Here is a 25,641-nt window from a genome sequence, read left to right as displayed (position 1 = left end):
TGTGCTGCTATTGACTGGTTATATATTACATATTGCAATAATTTAATGGGAATCTATCAGTAGGATCACACCTAAGCAGTCTATATGAGCATGTAGGTAAGCTGAAAAATTAATACCTTGATATCTGTGATCTGATGTCTTATGCCAGAGAAATCCATGTTGTTCTTAATATGTAAATGAGCTATTAAGATCTATGAGCCGGACATTGATCTCCCTGAGAATCTGCCTCCAGAATTTTTTTTATTTTTTTGTTAAAAGGGGGCATTACCAGCACGAGCCATGTAATGGCTGACAGTCTGTTCTCCTTATCTCACTGCAAAGCTGTGTATAATTATAACTGACACAGTACAGCATTAAACACATTTTCAGGTGTCCTCTCAATGCTTCAGCTGCCATCTCATAGGCAGTCAGTGTTGTAATACAGCAGACCTGTGAGAGCTGCTGCTGCAGACATGTTTGTAATGAGACGAAGTTCATTTCTACTCTGCTGTGTTAGTTACATGTCTCACACTGGTAATGCCTCCTTTCATTTATAATAATCTCTGGAGGCAGATTCTAAGGGAAATCTATGTCCGGCCCAGAAATCTTAACAGCTCATTTATATTTTAGAAAAATGTGATTCTCTCTGGAATAAGACATCAGATCCCAGATATCAAGGTATCACTTTATTCATCTCCCTATGACCTATATGCCCATATAGACGGCTCAGGAGGGTTGATCCCACTGATGGATTCCCTTTACAGGTGGAGGATTTTCAGTAGTGCCATCCACAAAGGGGTCATGTAAGTTGCTGTAAGTTTCCCTGTCATAACATTTACAGTCTCCCTACTCCTCAGGATCACAGGCAGACTCCTTTATGCCTTTCTTTATCAACCTCGAATATCCACCTCGAATATGTATTTTTGCAGGATAACGAAAATTTATGACATTAGTATTAGGTGTCATTCACACACACAGCAAAGGCTTGGGTGTTATAATATGGATCCATGCACTAATAGGGAATATAGGCCATGTGCATAAATTTGCTATTAGTTTTTAGTCAGATGTATGAGATCGGCGCGCAGTGCACCGCCTTGCCAACAACTCTCCAAGTCTGAGCAAGACAGCTACACAGAAATGCATGAAGCTGTCACGCTCGGGTCAGGAGAGTCACCAGCCAGTCTGTGGACTGCGTTCCGATCTCAGTCCATTTTAAACGTCCGTCTGACTGCGCCTTTAGTGAAAGCAATAAGAACAGCAATTGCCTGTAGCAACCAATATGTTTTATGCTCTTAGATTACAAAAAGGTTTGAAAGAAGAATCTGCATTGGATTTGTTTTATAACCAACTCCTTCCCCCATCAATTTATGGTATCCTCAGAAAATGACCTATTGTTTATATTGAGTTTCTTTGTTAAATGTATTTTTTAAGAGTTGTTTTTTTTCATATCACAATCTGTATAAAAAGACGACAACAGCTACTGGGGCTGTTTTAGACTCTTAATTTTTTGTTCTGTGCAGAAAACTTTTCAGGACTTTAATTATCATCACAGGCAGGGTTACAATAACAGGTAACCCCTCTATACACAGCTGATAATCCACCAATCACAATAGGCAATGTCACAGCTCCCCTGCTCCCCCTCCCTTCACAATGACTTTTGCACATACTCCTTAGATGCTTCAGTACAAAAGATAGGCGCAGTCAGTCTATTGCTGATAATGTTCATGTGCATTTCCTGCAGGAAGCATGAGTCTAGAATAACCCCAGCAGTCAGTGTGATAATTGCAAGATTTAAATCAAATGTAAATGCTAATATTCATGAGAATTATTTTAAAATCTTATCTCGTTGGTTCTATACTCTGACAGATTAAAGCAGATTTTTGAGGACGGATCGGACTTATGCTAGAGGAACTGTTCTCAAAAAGCTAACCTATTGCATATTTTCTGGTCACGTCCTAAAATAATCAACCTGTGGAAAGAAGTAGCTAATTTATTGAGCAATATTAACAACTCTGTAGTTGTATTGTCTCCTCAACTGGTTTTGTTCTCACTTGATTCAAATTGACTTCCCCCAAAATTAAATATCTCGCAATTCATCTATTTACTGTAACAAAAATACTTATAGCATCTAAGTGCAAATCAATGGATGTTCCCACCATTTCCGAAATAATGAATATAATGTCTACCCATAGTTCTTTTGAACATTCTTATGCTCTAAGAAACAATTCTTAAAAAAAAAAATACTATTCCACATGGTCATCTTGGAACCTATTTCTTTCCTTAAGTCCGAATGCCCCCTTTTAGGTTAAAAGCTTTATTATTTGCCAAGAAGTAAAAGTACAATTACATATTTAACAAAGCAAATTGAAAATTGTTTTATTATAAATATTGTTTCAATAAGGACGATCTTTTCCCCCATCCCTACTCTCCAGGTTTATCTGATCCAACCTTCTCCTATGCCCTTTTCTTTCCTTCCCCTTCCCCTCTTCCGTTCTTAACTTTTCCTTCCACATTCTTTTCCTCTTGCATTAACCTTTTCTTTTCTCTGTTGATTCTTCTTTGCATATATCTTCTTACTTGTTTAAAAGAACAAGTTTTACATCACTGTTATGTCTTATTACTCACCTTATTGTCTATAACTAAAATGACCTTCCCATAAATTGCTAAAAAAAATCCCCCCAATAAAAAGAATATTGTTGAAAATGGCAAGATTTCAAATTTTTATTTTAATCATACATTTTTATTAAATTAAAAAATGACACAAAAAAGATTTAAACCATAGTTCATTTTTTTTTTTATGACACATTTCCTTTTTATAGTAGTGGTATTTAATAGACTGAATAAGGGTCTGACCACTACTAATAATGCTCTATTCATTTATATACAGGAATCCATCAGACTACTGTGTTCTCATGTGAGGCTCACAACTCCAAGGGGGTCTCTTCGTCCAGAGCTGCAATTGTTCATGTTAAAGGTGAGATTGTTTTTATTGCAGTTCTGTAAAAAATAAAATAAAGTAAAAATTGGTACGTCAAAATAAATACAGGTATACATTGTACAGGTACTTGTTATGAGCAAATAATGTGATAAATTGTCTTGAGGTCCTGTCACACTGAACATGCCATCGTGGGACTGGTTCAGAGTTTGGCCATAATTTTTACCTGCTGCGTTCAAAGCTGCTCTGTCTATATAAATGTCTATTTGGATGACCCCTTAATGAGTGCCATTAAACTATACAAAACCAAGTCAGGAGGGACACGGACCACCATCTGACCACTTATTGTTTCAATATATTTTGGAAAGTGGCCACTTTTACATGTTGCCCTGTTTGCTTAAAGGGGTTTTCCTACAAAAAAGAAAATTCTCACCTCTCTACTAGATAAGAGTCTCATCACCCGAGATCCCTCTGATGGCTCCTTCCGACTAAGAAAGATAGCAAAGCTGAGTTGGGAATCTTTATCAGTCCATTAGATTTTGCATAAAGTGACACTGCACATTTGAAGACCCGAGACCAGGGGACTCCAACCTGTAGCTCGAGAGCCACATGTGGCTCGCGTGCCCATGATGCATGGTTCGCGGCTGTCTACCATCTTGGTGCCTTAGCTCCAGGTGTAGCAAACAGCTGTTAAGAGTAGATCTCTAGATGGTGACTTTTGCATGTAGCCCAGCACAGAAGAGCTGATCTGAATAGGGGTAAGATGGGAAACCCGGCAGCTCGGCATACTGCCATTGTGAGTTCAGTGGAAAAACTTTGTCTGTCATTATACCGGTAATGGGGGCTTTGTGTGTCATTACTGTGAGTAGGGCAGGAGCTGGATGTGCCTCCCGACCCGGTCCCAGAGCTGAAAATGGCTCTTAAGGTCAGAAAGGTTGGGGACCGCTGCCCTAGACTATAAAAGCCACATATATGATGGCCACCATTTCACTTCTATTGGTCTGGATAGAGTTATGGTGGACGCTTAAGAACTGTTGTCCCATTTGCCTTCCCTATAAATTGACAACAATGGAATCTGTGTCAAACTGTTAAGCACCCAAGTACAGTATATTTCTAAAATGTTTGTAAGTCGACTGATCAAGTCTGCTTTAGACTTGAATAAAAACTTTTTGATGAACATTTCCTTTAGGAGCTAGAGTCTTCGCACTTACTCCACTATCAGCCGTTTTGTTTCCAAAATCAAGTCCTTTATTGCAGGCGTCCAATGGGAAATATGTAGAGACATTTCATGGATCAGTGATTGTACTTGTTCTGTAATTTTTCCACAGTTTACCAAAGATTTATTACTGAACATTTCTAGAAAAGATGTAAGAAACTCCATATTCCACCCACATACTCAACACAAAGTGAAAACCCTGGTAATATTATTCTCGACTCACACATTTCTGCTAATTGAAACTTTTGAGCATGTTAAGCTTAGCAACCGAGACTGCAGATTTATAAATTGCCTCCAAATGTATCCATGCTTCACATAATCCCTTGTTGATTTTGTAAGTTTGCCAACTGACAGACATTATTATTATTCATTTTTATAGCGCCATTTATTCCATGGCGCTTTACATGCGAATGGGGCAAATATAGACAAGTGCAATAAACATGAGTAAAACAAGGCACACACAAGTACAGGAGGAGAGAGGACCCTGCCCGCGAGGGCTCAGAGTCTGCAGGGGATGGGTGAGGCTAGGAGGGTAGAGCTGGTCATGTGGTGGTTCAGTATACTGAGGATCACTGCAGCTTGTATGCTTGACGGAAGAGGTGGGTCTTCAGGTTCCTTTTGAAGGTTTCCGTGGTAGGTGAGAGCCTGATGTGTTGGGGTAGAGAGTTCCAGAGTATAGGGGAAGCACGGGAGAAGTCTTGGATGCGGTTGTGTGAGGAAGAGATGAGAGAGGAGTAGAGAAGGAGATCATGAGATGATCGAAGGTTGCGTGTAGGTAGGTACCGGGAGACCATGTCACAGATGTATGGAGGAGTCAGGTTGTGAATGGTTTTGTATGTCATTTTTAGTGTTTTGAACTGTAGCCTCTGGGCAATAGGAAGCCAGTGAAGGGCTTGGCAGAGAGGAGAGGCTGGGGAGTAACGGGGAGACAGGTGGATTAGTTGGGCAGCAGAGTTTAGGATGGATTGGAGTGGTGCCAGAGTGCTAGAGGGGAGTCCAGAGAGTAGGAGGTTGCAGTAGTCAAGGCGGGAGATAAGGGCATGTACTAGTGTTTTTGTGGTTTCATGGTCAAGGAATGCACAGATCCGGGAACATGAACAGTCTATAATTTTAAGGATAGTTTAATTTTAATATTGAGAGATAGAATATTAAAAATAAAATCCAGAAAATCACATTGTATAAATTATATATATTTATTTGCATTTTGCAGTGAGAAATAATTATTTGACCCCTACCAACCATTAAGGGTATGTTTCCACGGTCCATATTTGCTGCAGATTGGACGTTGCGTACAGCCGCAGCGTCCAATCCGCAGCAGGCAGATGATACAGCATAGTAGATGGGATTTTATGAAATGCCATCTCCACTATGATTTCAAAGACGCAGGTGGCAAACCTGCTTAAACGCACATGCGGCGCATCTTTATAGTCCGCAGCATGTCTATTTATCTTGCGGAGATGCTCAGGCTATGTGCACATGTTGCTGAATTGCCGCAGAAATTTCCACTACAATTCCACAACTCGCTGCCACAGGTAAAACGCATGCAGAATTGGCTTGTGTTTTCCCACTAAACACTAGCGTTTTACAAGCGTAATTAGCTTGCAGAATGCTAGCATTTTCCAAGCGATCTGTAGCATCGCTTGGAAAACTGATTGACGGGTTGGTCACACTTGTCAAACATAGTGTTTGACAAATGTGACCAACTTTTTACTATTGATGCTGCCTATGCAGCATCAATATTAAAAACATATAATGATAAAAATAATTTAAAAAAAAATTGTGATATTCTCACCTTCCGGCGGCCCCTGGGAGCATCGCGGGAAGCTCCTCGCGATGCTCCCAGCAGCTCCCGTTTCCAGTAATGCCTTGCGGCAATGACTCCAGATGACGTAACATCACGCGAGACCACTATGTCATCACAAGTCATTGTCGCAAAGCATCACTGGGAACGGGAGCTGCCGGGAGCATCGCTAAGGTTTGAGCTGGATCTGGGGGCCGCCAGAAGGTGAGTATATAACAATTTTTTATTTGAATTCTTTTTTAACAGGGATATGGTACCCAGGGCCTGGAGGAGAGTCTCCTTTCCTCCACACCCGGGTACCATCCGCACATGATCCGCTTACTTCCAGCATGGTGGGCATAGCCGCATGTTTAACCCCTTTACCCCCAAGGGTGGTTTGCACGTTAATGACCGGGCCAATTTTTACAATTCTGACCACTGTCCCTTTATGAGGTTATAACTCTGGAACGCTTCAATGGATTCCAGTGATTCTGACATTGTTTTCTCGTGACATATTGTACTTCATGACAATGGTAAAAATTCTTTGATAGTACTTGCGTTTATTTGTGAAAAAAAAAAATTTTCCAACTTTGAATTTTTATGCAATTAAATCACAGATATATGTCCCACAAAATACTTAATAAGTAACATTTCCCACATGTTTACTTTACATCAGCACAATTTTGGAACCAAAATTTTTTTGTTGTTAGGGAGTTATAAGGGTTAAAAGTTGACCAGCAATTTCTCATTTTTACAACACCATTTTTTTTTAGGGACCACATCTCATTTGAAGTCATTTTGAGGGGTCTATATGATAGAAAATACCCAAGTGTGACACCATTTTAAAAACTGCACCCCTCATGGTGCTCAAAACCATATTCAAGAAGTTTATTAACCCTTCTGGTGCTTCACAGGAATTTTTGGAATGTTTAAATAAAAATGAACATTTAACTTTTTTTCACAAAAAATTTAATTCAGCTCCTATTTGTTTTATTTTACCAAGGGTAACAGGAGAAAATGGACCACAAAAGTTGTTGTACAATTTGTCCTGAGTACACCGATACCCCATATGTGGGGGTAAACCACTGTTTGGGTGCATGACAGAGCTCGGAAGCGAAGGAGCGCCATTTGACTTTTCAATGCAAAATTGACTGGAATCGAGATGGGACACCATGTTGCGTTTGGAGAGCCCCTGATGTGCCTAAACATTGAAACCCCCCACAAGGGACAACATTTTGGAAAGTAGACCCCCTAAGGAACTTATCTAGAGGTGTGGTGAGCACTTTGACCCACCAAGTGCTTCACAGAACTTTATAATGCAGAACCGTAAAAATAAAAAATCATATTTTTTCACAAAAATTATCTTTTCGCCCCCAATTTTTTATTTTCCCAAGGGTAAGAGAAGAAATTGGACCCCAAAAGTTGTTGTACAATTTGTCCTGAGTACACTGATACCCCATATGTGGGGGTAAACCACTGTTTGGGCGCATGGGAGAGCTCGGAAGGGAAGGAGCGCCGTTTGACTTTTCAATGCAAAATTGACAGGAATTGAGATGGGACGCCATGTTGCGTTTGGAGAGCCACTGATGTGCCTAAACATTGAAACCCCCCACAAGTGACACCATTTTGGAAAGTAGACCCCCTAAGGAACTTATCTAGATGTGTGGTGAGCGCTTTGACCCACCAAGGGCTTCACAGAAGTTTATAATGCAGAGCCGTAAAAATAAAACAAAAATTTTTTCCCACAAAAATTATTTTTTAGCCCCCAGTTTTGTATTTTCCCGAGGGTAACAGGAGAAATTGGACCCCAAAATTTGTTGTCCAATTTGTCGTGAGTGCGCTGATACCCCATAAGTGGGGGGGAACCACTGTTTGGGCGCATGGGAGGGCTCGGAAGGGAAGGAGCTCCATTTGGAATGCAGACTTAGATGGAATGGTCTGCAGGTGTCACATTGCGTTTGCAAAGCCCCTAATGTACCTAAACAGTAGAAACCCCCCACAAGTGACACCATTTTGGAAAGTAGACCCCCTAAGGAACTTATCTAGATGTGTGGTGAGCGCTTTGACCCACCAAGGGCTTCACAGAAGTTTATAATGCAGAGCCGTAAAAATAAAACAAAAATTTTTTCCCACAAAAATTATTTTTTAGCCCCCAGTTTTGTATTTTCCCGAGGGTAAGAGGAGAAATTCGACCCCAAAAGTTGTTGTCCAATTTGTCCTGAGTACGCTGATACCCCATATGTGGAGGGAACCACCGTTTGGGTGCATGGGAGGGCTCGGAAGGGAAGGAGTGCCATTTGGAATGCAGACTTAGATGGAATAGTCTGCAGGCGTCACATTGCGTTTGCAGAGCCCCTAATGTACCTAAACAGTAGAAACCCCCCACAAGTGACCCCATATTGGAAACTAGACCCCCCAGGGAACTCATCTAGATGTGTTGGGAGAACTTTGAACCCCCAAGTGTTTCACTACAGTTTATAACGCAGAGCCGTGAAAATAAAAAATCTTTTTGTTTTCCCACAAAAATTATTTTTTAGCCCCTAGTTTGTTTTTTCCCAAGGGTAACAGGAGAAATTGGACCCCAAAAGTTGTTGTCCTATTTGTCCTGAGTACGCTGATACCCCATATGTTGGGGCAAACCCCTGTTTGGGCACACGGGAGAGCTCGGAAGGGAAGGAGCACTGTTTTACTTTTTCAACGCAGAATTGGCTGGAATTGAGATCGGACGCCATGTCGTGTTTGGAGAGCCCCTGATGTGCCTAAACAGTGGAAACCCTCCAATTATAACTGAAGCCCTAATCCAAACACACCCCTAACCCTAATTCCAACGGTAACCCTAACCACACCCCTAACCCTGACACACCCCTAATCCCAACCCTATTCCCAACTGTAAATGTAATCTAAACCCTAACCCTAACTTTAGCCCCAACCCTAACTGTAGCCCCAACCCTAACTGTAGCCCCAACCCTAACCCTAACCCTAACCCTAGCCCTAGCCCCAACCCTAACCCTAGCCCTAGCCCTAACCCTAGCCCTAACCCTAGCCCTAACCCTAGCCCTAACGGGAAAATGGATATAAATACATTTTTTTAATTTTTCCCTAACTAAGGGGGTGATGAAGGGGGGTTTGATTTACTTTTATAGCGGGTTTTTTAGCGGATTTTTATGATTGGCAGCCGTCACACACTGAAAGACGCTTTTTATTGCAAAAAATATTTTTTGCGTTACCACATTTTGAGAGCTATAATTTTTCCATATTTTGGTCCACAGAGTCATGTGAGGTCTTGTTTTTTGCGGGACGAGTTGACGATTTTATTGGTAACATTTTCAGGCACGTGACATTTTTTGATCGCTTTTTATTCCGATTTTTGTGAGGAAGAATGACCAAAAAACCGCTATTCATGAATTTCTTTTGGGGGAGGCGTTTATACCGTTCCGCATTTGGTAAAATTGATAAAGCAGTTTTATTCTTCGGGTCAGTACGATTACAGCGACACCTCATTTATATCATTTTTTTATGTTTTGGCGCTTTTATACGATAAAAACTATTTTACGGAAAAAATAATTATTTTTGCATCGCTTTATTCTCAGGACTATAACTTTTTTATGTTTTTGCTGATGATGCTGTATGGCGGCTCGTTTTTTGCGGGACAAGATGACGCTTTCAGTGGTACCATGGTTTTTTACATCCATCTTTTTGATCGCGTGTTATTCCACTTTTTGTTTGGCGGTATGATAATAAAGCGTTGTTTTTTGCCTCGTTTTTTTTTTTTTTTTCTTACGGTGTTTACTGAAGGGGTTAACCAGTGGGCCAGTTTTATAGGTCGGGCCGTTACGGACGCGGCGATACTAAATATGTGTACTTTTATTGTTTTGTTTTTTTTATTTAGATAAAGAAATGTATTTATGGGAATAATATTATTTTTTTTTTTTTCATTATTTTGGAATATTTTTCTTAATTTTTTTTTACACATTTGAAACATTTTTTTTTTACTTTTTTACTTTGTCCCAGGGGGGGACATCACAGATCGGTGATCTGACAGTTTGCACAGCACTCTGTCAGATCACCGATCTGATAGGAGTGCAGGCTGCTTCACAGTGCCTGCTCTGAGCAGGCTCTGTGAAGCCACCTCCCTCCCTGCAGGACCCGGATCCGCGGCCATCTTGGATCCGGGCCTGGAGCAGGGAGGGAGGGAGGTAAGACCCTCGCAGCAACGCGATCACATCGCGTTGCTGCGGGGGGCTCAGGGAAGCCCGCAGGGAGCCCCCTCCCTGCGCGGTGCTTCCCTGCACCGCCGGCACATCGCGATCATCTTTGATCGCGGTGTGCCGGGGGTTAATGTGCCGGGGGCGGTCTTTGACCGCTCCTGGCACATAGTGCCGGATGTCAGCTGCGATAGGCAGCTGACACCCGGCCGCGATCGGCGGCGCTCCCCCCGTGAGCGCTGCCGATCGCATATGACGTACTATTGCGTCCTTGGGAAGTAAAGCCCACCCCACATGGACGCAATAGTACGTCTAATGGCAGAAAGGGGTTAAAGTAAGCTGATCAATGCATTCCTATGTGTGCGGAATCGCCGCGATTCCGCACAAAGAATGAGCATGCTGTGTATTTTTTCGTGATGCAATTCCACAGGGGAAAAATACGCAGCATTAGCACAGCATTAAGGAATCCCATTGAATTCAATGGGCTGTGTTGTATATGCGTTTTCGCGGTAAAAAAAAGTGTCAAAAATGCATACAATCCGCAACGTGTGCACATAGCCTCAGTCTCCACAAGATAAATTACACAGTCTATGTATAAGATGCGGTGATTCTGAATGTGTTAAATGAATCACCGTGCATACCAAAGCCGGCAGCGCTTTGGACGGAGCTGCGTACAAAGTGCTGCCAAGGTGTATCGTGGAAACATACCATTAGAGTTCTGGCTCCTAATAAACTTGTTACCTGCATTAAGCACAGCTGTCTTACAGAGTCACCTTTATAAAAGACTCCTGTCCACTGACTCAATTAATTAGTCATACTCTAACCTCTACAACAGGGGTCCCCAACTCCAGTCCTCAAGGCCCACCAACAGGTCATGTTTTCAGGATTTCCTTTGCATTGCACAGGTGATGCAATTATTACCTGGGCAAGACTAACGAAATCCTGAAAACATGACATGTTGGTGGACCTTGAGGACTGGAGTTGGGGACCCCTGCTCTACAACATGGGCAAGACCAAAGAGCTTTATAAGGATGTCAGGGACAAGATCATAGACCTGCACAAGGCTGGAATGGGCTACAATACATTGACATAAGTAAGAAGCTGGGTGAGAAGGAGAACTGTTGGTGTAATAGTAAGAAAATGGAAGAAATACAAAATGAATGTCAATCAACATCGATTTGGGGCACCATGCAAAATCTCACCTTGTGGGGTATCCTTGATCATGAGGAAAGTGAGAGATCAGCCTAAAACCACACGGGGGGAACTTGGATATACGTGTATGTGACTGAGCACATGGGTTGATATACATGTATGTTAGTAGGTGCATGGGTTGATGATAATGTGTGCAAAACTGTAAAGCGCTGCGGAATATGTTAGTGCTATATAAAAATAAATATTTATTTTATTATGTACGTGTATGTGACTGAGCACTTGGCTGGATATACATGTACGTCAGTAGGCACATGGGTGTATGTGACTGAGCACATGGGTGGATATCAATGTATGTCAGTAGGTGCATGGGTGGATGTACGTGTATGTGACTGGTTACATGGGTGGATATCAATGTATGTCAGAAGGCGCATGGGTGGATGTACGTGTATGTGACTGAGCACATGGCTGGATATACATGTATGTCAGTAGGTGCATGGGTGGATGTACGTGTATGTGACTGGTTACATGGGTGGATATCAATGTATGTCAGAAGGCACATGGGTGGATGTACGTGTATGTGACTGAGCACATGGGTGGATATACATGTACGTCAATAGGCACATGGGTGGATGTACGTGTATGTGACTGAGCACATGGGTGGATATGCATGTATGTCAGTAGGCGCATGGGTGGATGTACGTGTATGTGACTGTGCACATGGGTGGATATGCATGTATGTCAGTAGGCGCATGGGTGGATGTACGTGTATGTGACTGAGCACATGGGTGGATATGCATGTATGTCAGTAGGCGCATGGGTGGATGTACGTGTATGTGACTGAGCACATGGGTGGATATGCATGTATGTCAGTAGGCGCATGGGTGGATGTACGTGTATGTGACTGTGCACATGGGTGGATATGCATGTATGTCAGTAGGCGCATGGGTGGATGTACGTGTATGTGACTGTGCACATGGGTGGATATGCATGTATGTCAGTAGGCACATGGGTGGATGTACGTGTATGTGACTGAGCACATGGGTGGATATGCATGTATGTCAGTAGGCGCATGGGTGGATGTACGTGTATGTGACTGTGCACATGGGTGGATATGCATGTATGTCAGTAGGCGCATGGGTGGATGTACGTGTATGTGACTGAGCACATGGGTGGATATACATGTACGTCAATAGGCACATGGGTGGATGTACGTGTATGTGACTGAGCACATGGGTGGATATGCATGTATGTCAGTAGGCGCATGGGTGGATGTACGTGTATGTGACTGTGCACATGGGTGGATATGCATGTATGTCAGTAGGCGCATGGGTGGATGTACGTGTATGTGACTGAGCACATGGCTGGATATGCATGTATGTCAGTAGGCGCATGGGTGGATGTATGTGACAGCACATGGGTGGATATACAGTAACATAGTAACATAGTAACATAGTTAGTAAGGCCGAAAAAAGACATTTGTCCATCCAGTTCAGCCTATATTCCATCATAATAAATACCCAGATCTACGTCCTTCTACAGAACCTAATAATTGTATGATACAATATTGTTCTGCTCCAGGAAGACATCCAGGCCTCTCTTGAACCCCTCGACTGAGTTCGCCATCACCACCTCCTCAGGCAAGCAATTCCAGATTCTCACTGCCCTAACAGTAAAGAATCCTCTTCTATGTTGGTGGAAAAACCTTCTCTCCTCCAGACGCAAAGAATGCCCCCTTGTGCCCGTCACCTTCCTTGGTATAAACAGATCCTCAGCGAGATATTTGTATTGTCCCCTTATATACTTATACATGGTTATTAGATCGCCCCTCAGTCGTCTTTTTTCTAGACTAAATAATCCTAATTTCGCTAATCTATCTGGGTATTGTAGTTCTCCCATCCCCTTTATTAATTTTGTTGCCCTCCTTTGTACTCTCTCTAGTTCCATTATATCCTTCCTGAGCACCGGTGCCCAAAACTGGACACAGTACTCCATGTGCGGTCTAACTAGGGATTTGTACAGAGGCAGTATAATGCTCTCATCATGTGTATCCAGACCTCTTTTAATGCACCCCATGATCCTGTTTGCCTTGGCAGCTGCTGCCTGGCACTGGCTGCTCCAGGTAAGTTTATCATTAACTAGGATCCCCAAGTCCTTCTCCCTGTCAGATTTACCCAGTGGTTTCCCGTTCAGTGTGTAATGGTGATATTGATTCCCTCTTCCCATGTGTATAACCTTACATTTATCATTGTTAAACCTCATCTGCCACCTTTCAGCCCAAGTTTCCAACTTATCCAGATCCATCTGTAGCAGAATACTATCTTCTCTTGTATTAACTGCTTTACATAGTTTTGTATCATCTGCAAATATCGATATTTTACTGTGTAAACCTTCTACCAGATCATTAATGAATATGTTGAAGAGAACAGGTCCCAATGCTGACCCCTGCGGTACCCCACTGGTCACAGCGACCCAGTTAGAGACTATACCATTTATAACCACCCTCTGCTTTCTATCACTAAGCCAGTTACTAACCCATTTACACACATTTTCCCCCAGACCAAGCATTCTCATTTTGTGTACCAACCTCTTGTGCGGCACGGTATCAAACGCTTTGGAAAAATCGAGATATACCACGTCCAATGACTCACCGTGGTCCAGTCTATAGCTTACCTCTTCATAAAAACTGATTAGATTGGTTTGACAGGAGCGATTTCTCATAAACCCATGCTGATATGGAGTTAAACAGTTATTCTCATTGAGATAATCCAGAATAACATCCCTCAGAAACCCTTCAAATATTTTACCAACAATAGAGGTTAGACTTACTGGCCTATAATTTCCAGGTTCACTTTTAGAGCCCTTTTTGAATATTGGCACCACATTTGCTATGCGCCAGTCCTGCGGAACAGACCCTGTCGCTATAGAGTCACTAAAAATAAGAAATAATGGTTTATCTATTACATTACTTAGTTCTCTTAGTACTCGTGGGTGTATGCCATCCGGACCCGGAGATTTATCTATTTTAATCTTATTTAGCCGGTTTCGCACCTCTTCTTGGGTTAGATTGGTGACCCTTAATATAGGGTTTTCATTGTTTCTTGGGATTTCACCTAGCATTTCATTTTCCACCTTGAATACCGTGGAGAAGAAGGTGTTTAATATGTTAGCTTTTTCCTCGTCATCTACAACCATTCTTTCCTCACTATTTTTTAAGGGGCCTACATTTTCAGTTTTTATTCTTTTACTATTGATATAGTTGAAGAACAGTTTGGGATTAGTTTTACTCTCCTTAGCAATGTGCTTCTCTGTTTCCTTTTTGGCAGCTTTAATTAGTTTTTTAGATAAAGTATTTTTCTCCCTATAGTTTTTTAGAGCTTCAATGGTGCCATCCTGCTTTAGTAGTGCAAATGCTTTCTTTTTACTCTTAATTGCCTGTCTTACTTCTTTGTTTAGCCACATTGGGTTTTTCCTATTTCTAGTCCTTTTATTCCCACAAGGTATAAACCGCTTACACTGCCTATTTAGGATGTTCTTAAACATTTCCCATTTATTATCTGTATTCTCATTTCTGAGGATATTGTCCCAGTCTACCAGATTAAGGGCATCTCTAAGCTGTTCAAACTTTGCCTTCCTAAAGTTCAATGTTTTTGTGACTCCCTGACAAGTCCCCCTAGTGAAAGACAGGTGAAACTGCACAATATTGTGGTCGCTATTTCCTAAATGCCCAACCACCTGCAGATTTGTTATTCTGTCAGGTCTATTAGATAGTATTAGGTCTAAAAGTGCTGCTCCTCTGGTTGGATTCTGCACCAATTGTGAAAGATAATTTTTCTTGGTTATTAGCAGAAACCTGTTGCCTTTATGGGTTTCACAGGTTTCTGTTTCCCAGTTAATATCCGGGTAGTTAAAGTCCCCCATAACCAGGACCTCATTATGGGTTGCAGCTTCATCTATCTGCTTTAGAAGTAGACTTTCCATGCTTTCTGTTATATTTGGGGGTTTGTAACAGACCCCAATGAGAATTTTGTTACCATTTTTCCCTCCATGAATTTCAACCCATATGGACTCGACATCCTCATTCCCTTCGCTAATATCCTCCCTTAAAGTGGACTTTAGACAAGACTTTACATAGAGACAAACCCCTCCTCCTCTCCGATTTTTACGATCCTTTCTAAACAGACTGTAACCCTGTAAGTTAACTGCCCAGTCATAGCTTTCATCTAACCATGTCTCGGTTATTCCCACTATGTCAAAGTTACCTGTAGATATTTCTGCTTCTAGTTCTTCCATCTTGTTTGTCAGGCTTCTGGCGTTTGCGAGCATGCAGTTTAGAGGATTTTGTTTTGTTCCAATCTCCTCACTGTGGATTGTTTTAGAAATGTTCTTACCTCCCTTCTGAGTATGTTTTCCTGGGTCGTCTTTGTTCGAGTCTAATGTTTTTCTTCCCGTCCCCTCTTCTTCTAGTTTAACGCCCTCCTGATGAGTGTAGCGAGTCTTCTGGCGAATGTGTGTTTCCCAGGTTTGTTGAGGTGTAGTCCGTCTCTGGCGAGGAGTCCATCATACCAGTAATTCACACCGTGGTCCAGGAATCCAAATCCTTGTTGTCTGCACCATCGTCTTAGCCAGTTGTTTGCATCAAGGATCCTGTTCCATCTCCTGGTGCCATGCCCGTCTACTGGAAGGATAGAAGAAAAAACTACCTGTGCATCCAGTTCCTTTACTTTCTTCCCCAACTCTTCAAAGTCCTTGCAGATTGTCGGTAGGTCCTTCCTTGCCGTGTCATTGGTGCCAACATGTATCAGAAGAAATGGGTGGACGTCCTTGGAGCTGAAGAGCTTTGGTATCCTATCGGTCACATCCTTGATCATCGCACCTGGAAGGCAGCATACTTCTCTTGCAGTTATGTCCGGTCTGCAGATGGCTGCTTCGGTGCCTCTCAGTAGTGAGTCTCCCACCACCACCACTCTTCGTTGCTTCTTGGCTGTACTTTTTGCTGTCACTTGTTGCTGTGTGCCCTTTTCTTTTTTGCTTGCTGGTCTTGCTTCATTCTTAGGTGTGCCATCTTCATCCTCTACAAAGATTTGATATCGGTTCTTCAGTTGTGTGGTTGGTGATTTCTCCATGGTCTTCTTGCTTCTTTTGGTCACATGCTTCCACTCATCTGCTTTTGGAGGTTCTCTGACACTTTTTGCACCTTCTGTGACCAGTAGAGATGCTTCTGTTCTGTCTAGAAAGTCTTCATTCTCTTTGATGAGTTTCAAAGTTGCTATTCTTTCTTCCAGACCCCGCACCTTTTCTTCTAAAAGGGCCACTAGTCTACACTTCTGACAGGTGAAATTGGATTCTTCTTCTGGTCGATCTGTGAACATGTAGCACATGCTGCAGCTCACCATGTAGGTTGTCACATCTGCCATGTTGCTCCTAGATCCTGCTGACTTGCTGTGTGTTTTCCTTCTTGTGTAATCTACTCAGCCAAGCTCTCTTGCAATAATGTCCTACAGGCAAAAATTTGCGCGCCGAAGCAGCTGGTCCCGGCTGTACCCAACGATCTTCTAGCTTAGGGAGACTTCGCTTCTCCCAGAAGGCACCTGGAATATGCAAATTAGCCTCCTGAAGCTTGAATCCCTGGTTTGGTGATGCTTTCGAAGCAGCTGGTCCCGGCTGTACCCAACGATCTTCTAGCTTAGGGAGACTTCGCTTCTCCCAGAAGGCACCTGGAATATGCAAATTAGCCTCCTGAAGCTTGAATCCCTGGTTTGGTGATGCTTTCGAAGCAGCTGGTCCCGGCTGTACCCAACGATCTTCTAGCTTAGGGAGACTTCGCTTCTCCCAGAAGGCACCTGGAATATGCAAATTAGCCTCCTGAAGCTTGAATCCCTGGTTTGGTGATGCTTTCGAAGCAGCTGGTCCCGGCTGTACCCAACGATCTTCTAGCTTAGGGAGACTTCGCTTCTCCCAGAAGGCACCTGGAATATGCAAATTAGCCTCCTGAAGCTTGAATCCCTGGTTTGGTGATGCTTTCGAAGCAGCTGGTCCCGGCTTTACCCAACGATCTTCTAGCTTAGGGAGACTTCGCTTCTCCCAGAAGGCACCTGGAATATGCAAATTAGCCTCCTGAAGCTTGAATCCCTGGTTTTGACCAGTAGAGACCAAAATTATGGACACACCTTCTCATTTAAAGATTTTTCTGTATTTTCATGACTATGAAAATTGTAAATTCACACTGAAGGCATCAAAACTATGAATTAACACATGTGGAATTATAAACTTAACAAAAAAGTGTGAAACAACTGAAATTATGTCTTATATTCTAATTTCTTCAAAGTAGCCACCTTTTGCTTTGATGACTGCTTTGCACATTCTTGGCATTCTCTTGATGAACTTCAAGAGGTAGTCACCGGGAATGGTTTTCACTTCACAGGTGTGCCCTGCCAGGTTTAATAAGTGGGATTTCTTGCCTTATAAATGGTGTAGGGACCATCAGTTGTGTTGTGCAGAAGTCTGGTGGATACACAGCTGATAGTCCTACTGAATAGACTGTTAGAATTTGTATTCTGGCAAGAAAAAAGCAGCTAAGTAAAGAAAAACGAGTGGCCATCATTACTTTAAGAAATGAAGGTCAGTCAGTCTGAAAAATTGGGAAAACTTTGAAAGTGTCCCCAAGTGCAGTGGCAAAAAACTATCAAGCGCTACAAAGAAACTGGCTCACATGAGGACAGCCCCAGGAAAGGAAGACCAAGAGTCACCTCTGCTTCTGAGGATAAGTTTATCCGAGTCACCAGCCTCAGAAATCGCAGGTTAACAGCAGCTCAGATTAGAGACCAGGTCAATGCCACACAGAGTTCTAGCAGCAGACACATCTCTACAACAACTGTTAGGCTATGTGCACACGTAGAATGGTCCTCTGCGGATTTTTCCGCAACGGATTTGATAAATCCGCAGGGCAAAAACACTGCGTTTTTCCTGCGGATTTATAGCTGATTTACGGCGGTTTTGTGCGAATTCCATTGCGGTTTTACACCTGCAGTTTTCTATTATGGAGCAGGTGTAAAACCGCTGCGGATTCCGCACAAAGAATTGACATGCTGCAGAATGTAAACTGCTGCGTTTCCATGCATTTTTTTCCGCAGCATGGGTACAGCGTTTTCGGTTACCCATAGGTTTACATTGTACTGTAAACTCATGGGAAACTGCTGCGGACCCGCAGCTGTAGATCTGATGTGGATCCGCAGCAGAATCTGCATCGTGTGCACATAGCCTTAAGATGAGACTTTCTGCAGCAGGCCTTCATGGTAAAATAGCTGCTAGGAAACCACTGCTAAGGACAGGCAACAAGCAGAAGAGACTTGTTTGGGCTAAAGAACACAAGGAATGGACATTAGACCAGTGGAAATCTGTGCTTGGGTCTGATGAGTCCAAATTTGAGATCTTTGGTTCCAACCACCTTGTCTTTGTGCGACGCAGAAAAGGTGAACGGATGGACTCTGCATGCCTGGTTCCCACCGTGAAGCATGGAGGAGGAGGTGTGATGGTGTGGGGGTGCTTTGCTGGTGACACTGTTGGGGATTTATTCAAAATTGGAGGCATACTGAACCAGCATGGCTACCACAGCATCTTGCAGCGGCATGCTATTCCATCCGGTTTGCGTTTAGTTGGACCATCATTTATTTTTCAACAGGACAATGACCCCAAACACACCTCCAGGCTGTGTAAGGGCTATTTGACCAAGAAGGAGAGTGATGGGGTACTACGCCAGATGACCTGGCCTCCACAATCACCAGACCTGAACCCAATCGAAATGGTCTGGGGTGAGCTGGACCACAGAGTGAAGGCAAAAGGGCCAACAAGTGCTAAGCATCTCTGGGAACTCCTTCAAGATTGTTGGAAGACCATTCCCGGTGACTACCTCTTGAAGCTCATCAAGAGAATGCCAAGAGTGTGCAAAGCAGCCATCAAAGCAAAAGGTGGCTACTTTGAAGAACCTAGAATATAAGACATATTTTCAGTTGTTTCACACTTTTTTGTTAAGTATATAATTCCACATGTGTTAATTCATAGTTTTGATGCCTTCAGTGTGAATTTGCAATTTTCATAGTCATGAAAATACAGAAAATTTTTTAAATGAGGTGTGTCCAGACTTTTGGTCTGTACTGTACATGTATGTCAGTAGGCACATTGGGTGTATGTACGCGCATGTGACTGAGCACATGGGTGGATATACATGCATGAATGTCAGTAGGTGCATGGGTGCATGTGCAGTGAGCAGAGAAGGATATAGCTGGGGGTGAATGAGTCTCTCGGCTAATGAATTTACACAATCACATGATCCTTATATCTGTGTCAACGTCTTACCAATAAATACACCCAATAGTGTTTTATCATTATTAGTTTCTCTATCCCATTGTGCACATTTAAGACTAATGAATCTGTGTCAGGGACCCCTCATTATGGTGCTAGGATTTACACCTTGTCATTTTCTTTTTGTGACTTTTTCCACATGTCTTTCCTCAGTGGTCCATCGTTGTAATGAGTCCAGACGTTGATATATTTTGGAACCGTCTACACACAATATTTTACTTGTTTCCAAATGAGTTTCGTCTTTATCTCTTTCTGAAAGGACGGTGCTAGATTAGGACAGGCTCATTCTCCAGGGCGCTTGGGAGATTTATAAGACTCATCTGCTCTTGTATTGTGAAGGGCGAAACATCTCGAAGCATTACAGGGCACTTAGACATTTACCTCCGATCTCATCTGTCACTGTATCACGTGCTGAACAATTAGCAAATATGCAGAAAGGATCTGTCTTGAGGGATTTGAGAACATTGTGTGCTGACAATAGCAAATCATGAAGGCTGGGAATAGGAGATCTGTGCTGGGGAATAAAACTTCTGCTTTCTGTCTCTGGTTGATGGCGTGTCCTTGTGTAGGATGCCTAATGTAGACGGTCATGAGTTTTGAGGAGATCATCAGTAAATTTGGGGGGATTCTTTTGGAATACAGATTATTGATTGGAAGAAATTTAACTATGTCCTTCAGATGTAGCCGCGGCACGACAGCCCTTCAGGGATGTATCTATTATTCATGCAGCCCTAATACTTTGATTTGACAGCGGCTTCGTGATTTTGCAATAATCGTAAAACTGACAGGAGGCAAAGAGTTCAGACAAATAAGTGGTAGCAGTTTGGAAACCAACTTTAGTGTCTTACAACCCATATTGGTAGTAGAACAATCTCAAGTCTTCTGTTGCTTCTTCTACGACCTGTGCAGGGAGGGCAGAAGGTAAGCTGTGACCTATAGTGAATGGTGGATTCCGTGGTATCTATATACAGGGTTTAGTTGTCCCTTTTATTCCTGCTTGTGATGATAATAAGATGGCTATTGATACTTTCTGTTTTGGAAAAATCACCATATATATATTGGTTAAAGTTGGCCAATCCGGTGGGGTCGGCCGACAATCTGATGTGTGTGGGGGCTTCCTAACCGTCCAGATGATGCCGGGGTGGACATAAGGATGGGGCAGTAGTAATTCAATCACTTGATCCTTTTATTCAGTGGAGAGGTAGTCCAGTGATTCTGGCAGCTCCTCTCCAATAAAGCACACAAATGTCCAGATTGTTGGCCAACAGCTTTCTAATGTGTACGGCCACTTTAAAGGGCATTTCAGAGCCTCCTTCTCATTCTGGATAATGAGGGTCCCAGCCATTTGACCCCCAGCAATCATTAAGTCACCAGTTATGCTGTGGTCTAGTGATAACTTTCTAAGTTGGCAAAACGTCTGTTTAAGAAGTCAGTTTAGCAAAATTGAAAACAACGTCAAAATGTCAGTGTACACTTATGTTTGTTTGGTTGTTCAGGCTTTAGGTACAAGTCTTCAAGTGACTGCAGACTTGTGAATTCAAAGAGCACGTTGCGCGCTGTCGGGAGTCATTACTAGCCCTAATTAAATTTTTACTTTTCTATATGATTCATTGGAATCTTCCATGAATGGGCACAGGTTAGAGATGCTTAATGCTATAGAAGTAAAATGCCATTTATGGCAGCAGATATAAAGAAAGCTCCAAAGAGATATTTAACTGAAGACATATAATACTGGAAGAGATGTGTAAACCCAATTAGAGCTTTTTTCAAATTTTTTTCCTGTAGTGTTATGACCCAAGGATAGCGCGCTCAGCAACTAATGGCCGGGAAAGAGTTTCCGAGATGGAATTTAAGTCTGAGAATTAAAAAAAAAAAAAAGTTAAAAATTCAAGCGTTGCCCGAGCTGCTGATTGTTATGCGTGTCCATGCTTCCTCTGTGTGGTTATGGATGAAGACAAAGAGAATCTAGGTCAGCGCTGAAGAAAGTGGGTGAGCCACTGATCTGTGTAACCGGCAATACGTGTAGACATCCATCCCCTAGGCATAAAGCTAACAATGCTAAAAGTTTCTGATGTCCCTGCTGTCTGGTTACACACTGTGTGATACGTACATGCTCACGATTACAGGATTTTTGGGAATTGCGCAAAGAACGCCTCTATAATGGGAACTGCATATGATATAAATCTCGGCTCTCACATATGAATGACGTGTAAATCTGTTCATCCTGATCTACCTGGTTATGAATCTAATGGAAGAATTTGACAGTTGTCAAAACTACTGTGACACAGAACAATTCAACATGAAAGCGCCAGGGAGTACAGAAACTTTACATTAAAAATGCAGATCTGGATTCAGGGCCTGTGAAAATCTAAATGAATGGTGATGATGGTCCTCGGGGACTCCATTTTTTTGACCCTGATGAAGGACTTTCTAGTGGGTGGCATCACTACAAGTCTTTAAAAAATAACTGAACTTTTATATATTTATTTTAAACCATGAAAAGTTATCACTTTATTAGGGGATTTATCTTCATTCCTGTGGAAAAAAAATGCATGCAAGTTGTTTCCAAGCCCTTGCTTTTCCCCAATCTATTTACCCTCCTTCAGCTGCACTGATATCAGAAGACACTCATTTGGACTGGGAAAAGCAGCAGGTTGGAAGCCACTTGCATGTAATTTTTTTTTCTTTTTACAGGAATGAAAACCATTTCCTTATTAAAGCGAAAAGTTTTAGGCTATGTGCACACGATGCGGATTTGCTGTGGATCCGCAGCGGATTTTTACGCACAGTATATCTCTCTCTCTCTCTCTCTCTATGTGTGTGTGTATATATATATATATATATATATATATATATATATATACACACAGTATATACTGTATCTCTATCTATCTACCTCAGTCCATCTTGCCACAACACACTGCACAAAAAAACTTCTTACAATTAAAAAACTTCTTGCTTTTTATCTTCCTACTCCTACTGAAATCAGGAGACATCTCCCTCAACCCTGGTCCACCATCCCACAACCTCAACTGCTACCCTACCTCACATCAAAACCATTCTAACCTTATTAATATTACTTGCACTCCCTCATATCCTTCTTTTAATTGTGCCCTTTGGAATCCACAGTCTGTATGTAACAAGCTTCCTTTCCTGCACAAATACTTAATGAAAAACTCTCTAAATCTATTGGCCCTCACTGAAACCTGGATCCAGGATTCTGACACGGTCTCCCCTGCTGCCATTTCCCATGGTGGCCTTCAATTCATTCCCCGAGACCCACAAACAGATCTGGTGGTGGAGTTGGCATACTCCTCTCCCCACAATGCACCTTCCAGGTCATCCCACCAACTCCATCACTCTCATTCCCTTCTTTTGAGGTCCACACCATCAGGCTCTTCCGTCCCCTCTCCCTCAGAATAGCGCTCATATACCGGCCCCAGGCTCACTCACCCACTTCCTGGACCATTTCTCTGCCTAGCTGCCGCACTTCATTTCCTCAGAACTCTCAACCCTTATCCTGGGAGACTTCAACATCCCCATAAACAACCCCACTTCTACATCTGCATCCCAGCTTCTATCACTAATCTCTCACAGCTCTCAACCTCTGAGACACACAAGGACGGTAACATCCTTGACCTGGTCTTTGTCTGGCTGTGTTCAATCTCCTACCTAAATAACTCCTCTTCCCCTCTCTGACCACAACATTCTCTCCTTCATGCTCACAAATCCTCGCTCACCCCAGCACCCTCCTACCTACCATTCAGTCAGAAATCTACAAGCCATTAACCCTCATACACTTTCAGACTCCTTACACTCATCACTGTCCCCAATCTCCTCTTTTTCCTGTCCTGATCTGGCTGTACATCACTACAATGACACTCTTAGAAGCACCCTAGACCAAGTAGCTCCCCTCACCCTCAGAACCTCCAAACACAGAGTAAAACAGCCCTGGCTCACATCACAAACCCGATTTCTCCAGCGATGCTCTAGGAGTGCTGAATGATTATGGAGGAAAACTCGCACACCAGAAGACTTCATACACTTCAAATTTATGTTAAAAACCTAGAACTCTGCCCTTCACCTTGCCAAACAGACCTACTTCACCACTCTAATCTCCTCACTATCCAACAACCCCAAGAAACTTTTTGACACCTTTCACTCCCACCTCAGGCCAAAAGCTCAAGCCCCTATCACAGACATTTGTGCTGATGACCTGGCATCCCACTTTATAGAGAAAATAGACAATATCTGTCAGGAAATCCGCTCCCAGACACCAAGTTCAGTGACTCCCATCCCTCCCCGCATCTCCCCTGGCTCACTCTCCGCATTTGATCACATCACAGAAGAAGTCTCCAGTCTCCTCTCTTCTTCTCGTCCGACTACATGCTCTACCGACCCCATTCCCTCTCATCTCCTCCAGTCTCTCTCTCCAGTCGTCACTACTCACCAAACTACAATCTTTAATCTCTCACTCTCCTCAGGCATTTTCCAGTCCTCCTCCAAACACTCTATCATTACTCCGTTACTAAAGAAACCCACCCTCGACCCATCCTGCACAAACAACTACAGACCGGTCTCCAATCTCCCCTTCATCTCTAAACTATTGGAGCACCTAGTCTACTTTCGCCTTACCCGTTACCTCTCCATTCACTCCGTCCTAGACTCTTCACAGTCCGGCTTCCGCCCCCTACACTCGACAGAAACTGCACTCATCAAAGTGACCAATGACCTTCTGACAGCAAAACATAACGGTGACCACTCTCATTCTTCTCGATCTTTCTGCAGCTTTCGACACTGTTGACCACACTCTCTTACTCTCTAGGCTCCAGTCACTTGGCATTAAGGACAATGCTCTCTCCTGGTTCTCCTCCTATCTTTCTGACCGCTCCTTCAGTGTTCTGTTCTCTGGCTCCACCTCATCTCCTCTTCCTCTCACTGTCGGGGTACCCCGGGGCTCAGTCCTTGGCTCCCTTCTCTTCTCCCTCTACATGGCCCCAATTGGACAGACCATCAGCAGATTTGGCTTTCAGTACCATCTTTATGCCAATGACACAACTATATACGTCATCCCCTGGCCTTACTCCTGCTGTACTACAGAACACTACTGACTGTCTGTCCGCAGTCTCTGACATCATGTCCGCTCTCTATCTGAAACTCAACCTCTCCAAAACTGAACTTCTTCTGCTCCCACCATCTACTAACCTTCCTAAACCTGATGTTTCCCTCTCCGTGGGTGGCACCATAATAACACCCCGGCAGCAGGCGCGCTGTCTGGTTGTTATGTTTGACTCCGATCTCTCCTTCACATCCCATATACAATCTCTTGCCCGCTCATGCCACTTATACCTAAAGAACATCTCTAGAATCCGCCCTTTTACTCGGACTCCCATGACAGCACGACGAGAGAGGGGATCCGCCCATTAGGAACAGGAAACCTACAGATACAAAAGGGCGGTACCTCTCCCTTGCCTCAGTTGGTTTCCTGTTCCTGAGGGGACGGGTGCCTACAGACAGAAGCCCAGGCCGGCCGGCCGATTACGGTAGCGGGGGGGTCTCCTACCTCGGCCGGTGCGGAGATCCCTGGAGACGCCACGGTGGTCCTTGCTGGATTGCACGTCTGTGGCGTTCGCAGCAGGGAGCGGAGTCCGGAGGATTTCCTGCATCCAACAGCGTCGGCGCAGGTAAGTATTCCCATTGGTGGCGCAGCGGTGCGGCATGGCTGCGGGTGCCGGGCTCAGGTGCGTGGAGTGAGCTCCGGAGCGCTGCCGATCCGTCCCCGGCGTCCTGCACAGCTCTCAGCTGGAGCGTTTCCGGGTGCGGTGACGTGGGGGGGCGGAGTTTGGTAGCCGCTTCCGGGTCGCCGGACGTCTGCGCATGCGCGGACGATCCAAGATGGCGGCGCCCATCGCATCTGGACGCCGGTTCTCCCGACAGCCCTCCTGCCCTCCTGCGGTGTCCGGAACCAATAGGGATAGCGCCGGCCCATCTGCTGACCGGATCCAAGGGGGATATA

At 43.5% G+C, this 25,641-nt stretch overlaps 1 protein-coding gene across 1 annotated transcript in view; it reads left to right on the top strand.

Moving 5' to 3' along the window:
• TYRO3 (TYRO3 protein tyrosine kinase) overlaps window positions 1–25,641 on the top strand; it is a 287,406-nt gene that overhangs the window by 123,781 nt on the left and 137,984 nt on the right. The window contains exon 5 of the mRNA XM_069732534.1: window positions 2,867–2,953. Within this exon, the coding sequence (XP_069588635.1) occupies window positions 2,867–2,953 (87 nt within the window). The remainder of the gene's footprint in view (window positions 1–2,866; window positions 2,954–25,641) is intronic.

Source organism: Ranitomeya imitator, chromosome 1 (assembly GCF_032444005.1).
Source record: "Ranitomeya imitator isolate aRanImi1 chromosome 1, aRanImi1.pri, whole genome shotgun sequence".
In the NCBI taxonomy this organism is placed as follows: domain Eukaryota; kingdom Metazoa; phylum Chordata; class Amphibia; order Anura; family Dendrobatidae; genus Ranitomeya; species Ranitomeya imitator.
The sequence above is the reverse complement of the archived record's forward strand: the minus strand, read 5'-3'. Positions and strand labels throughout refer to the sequence as shown.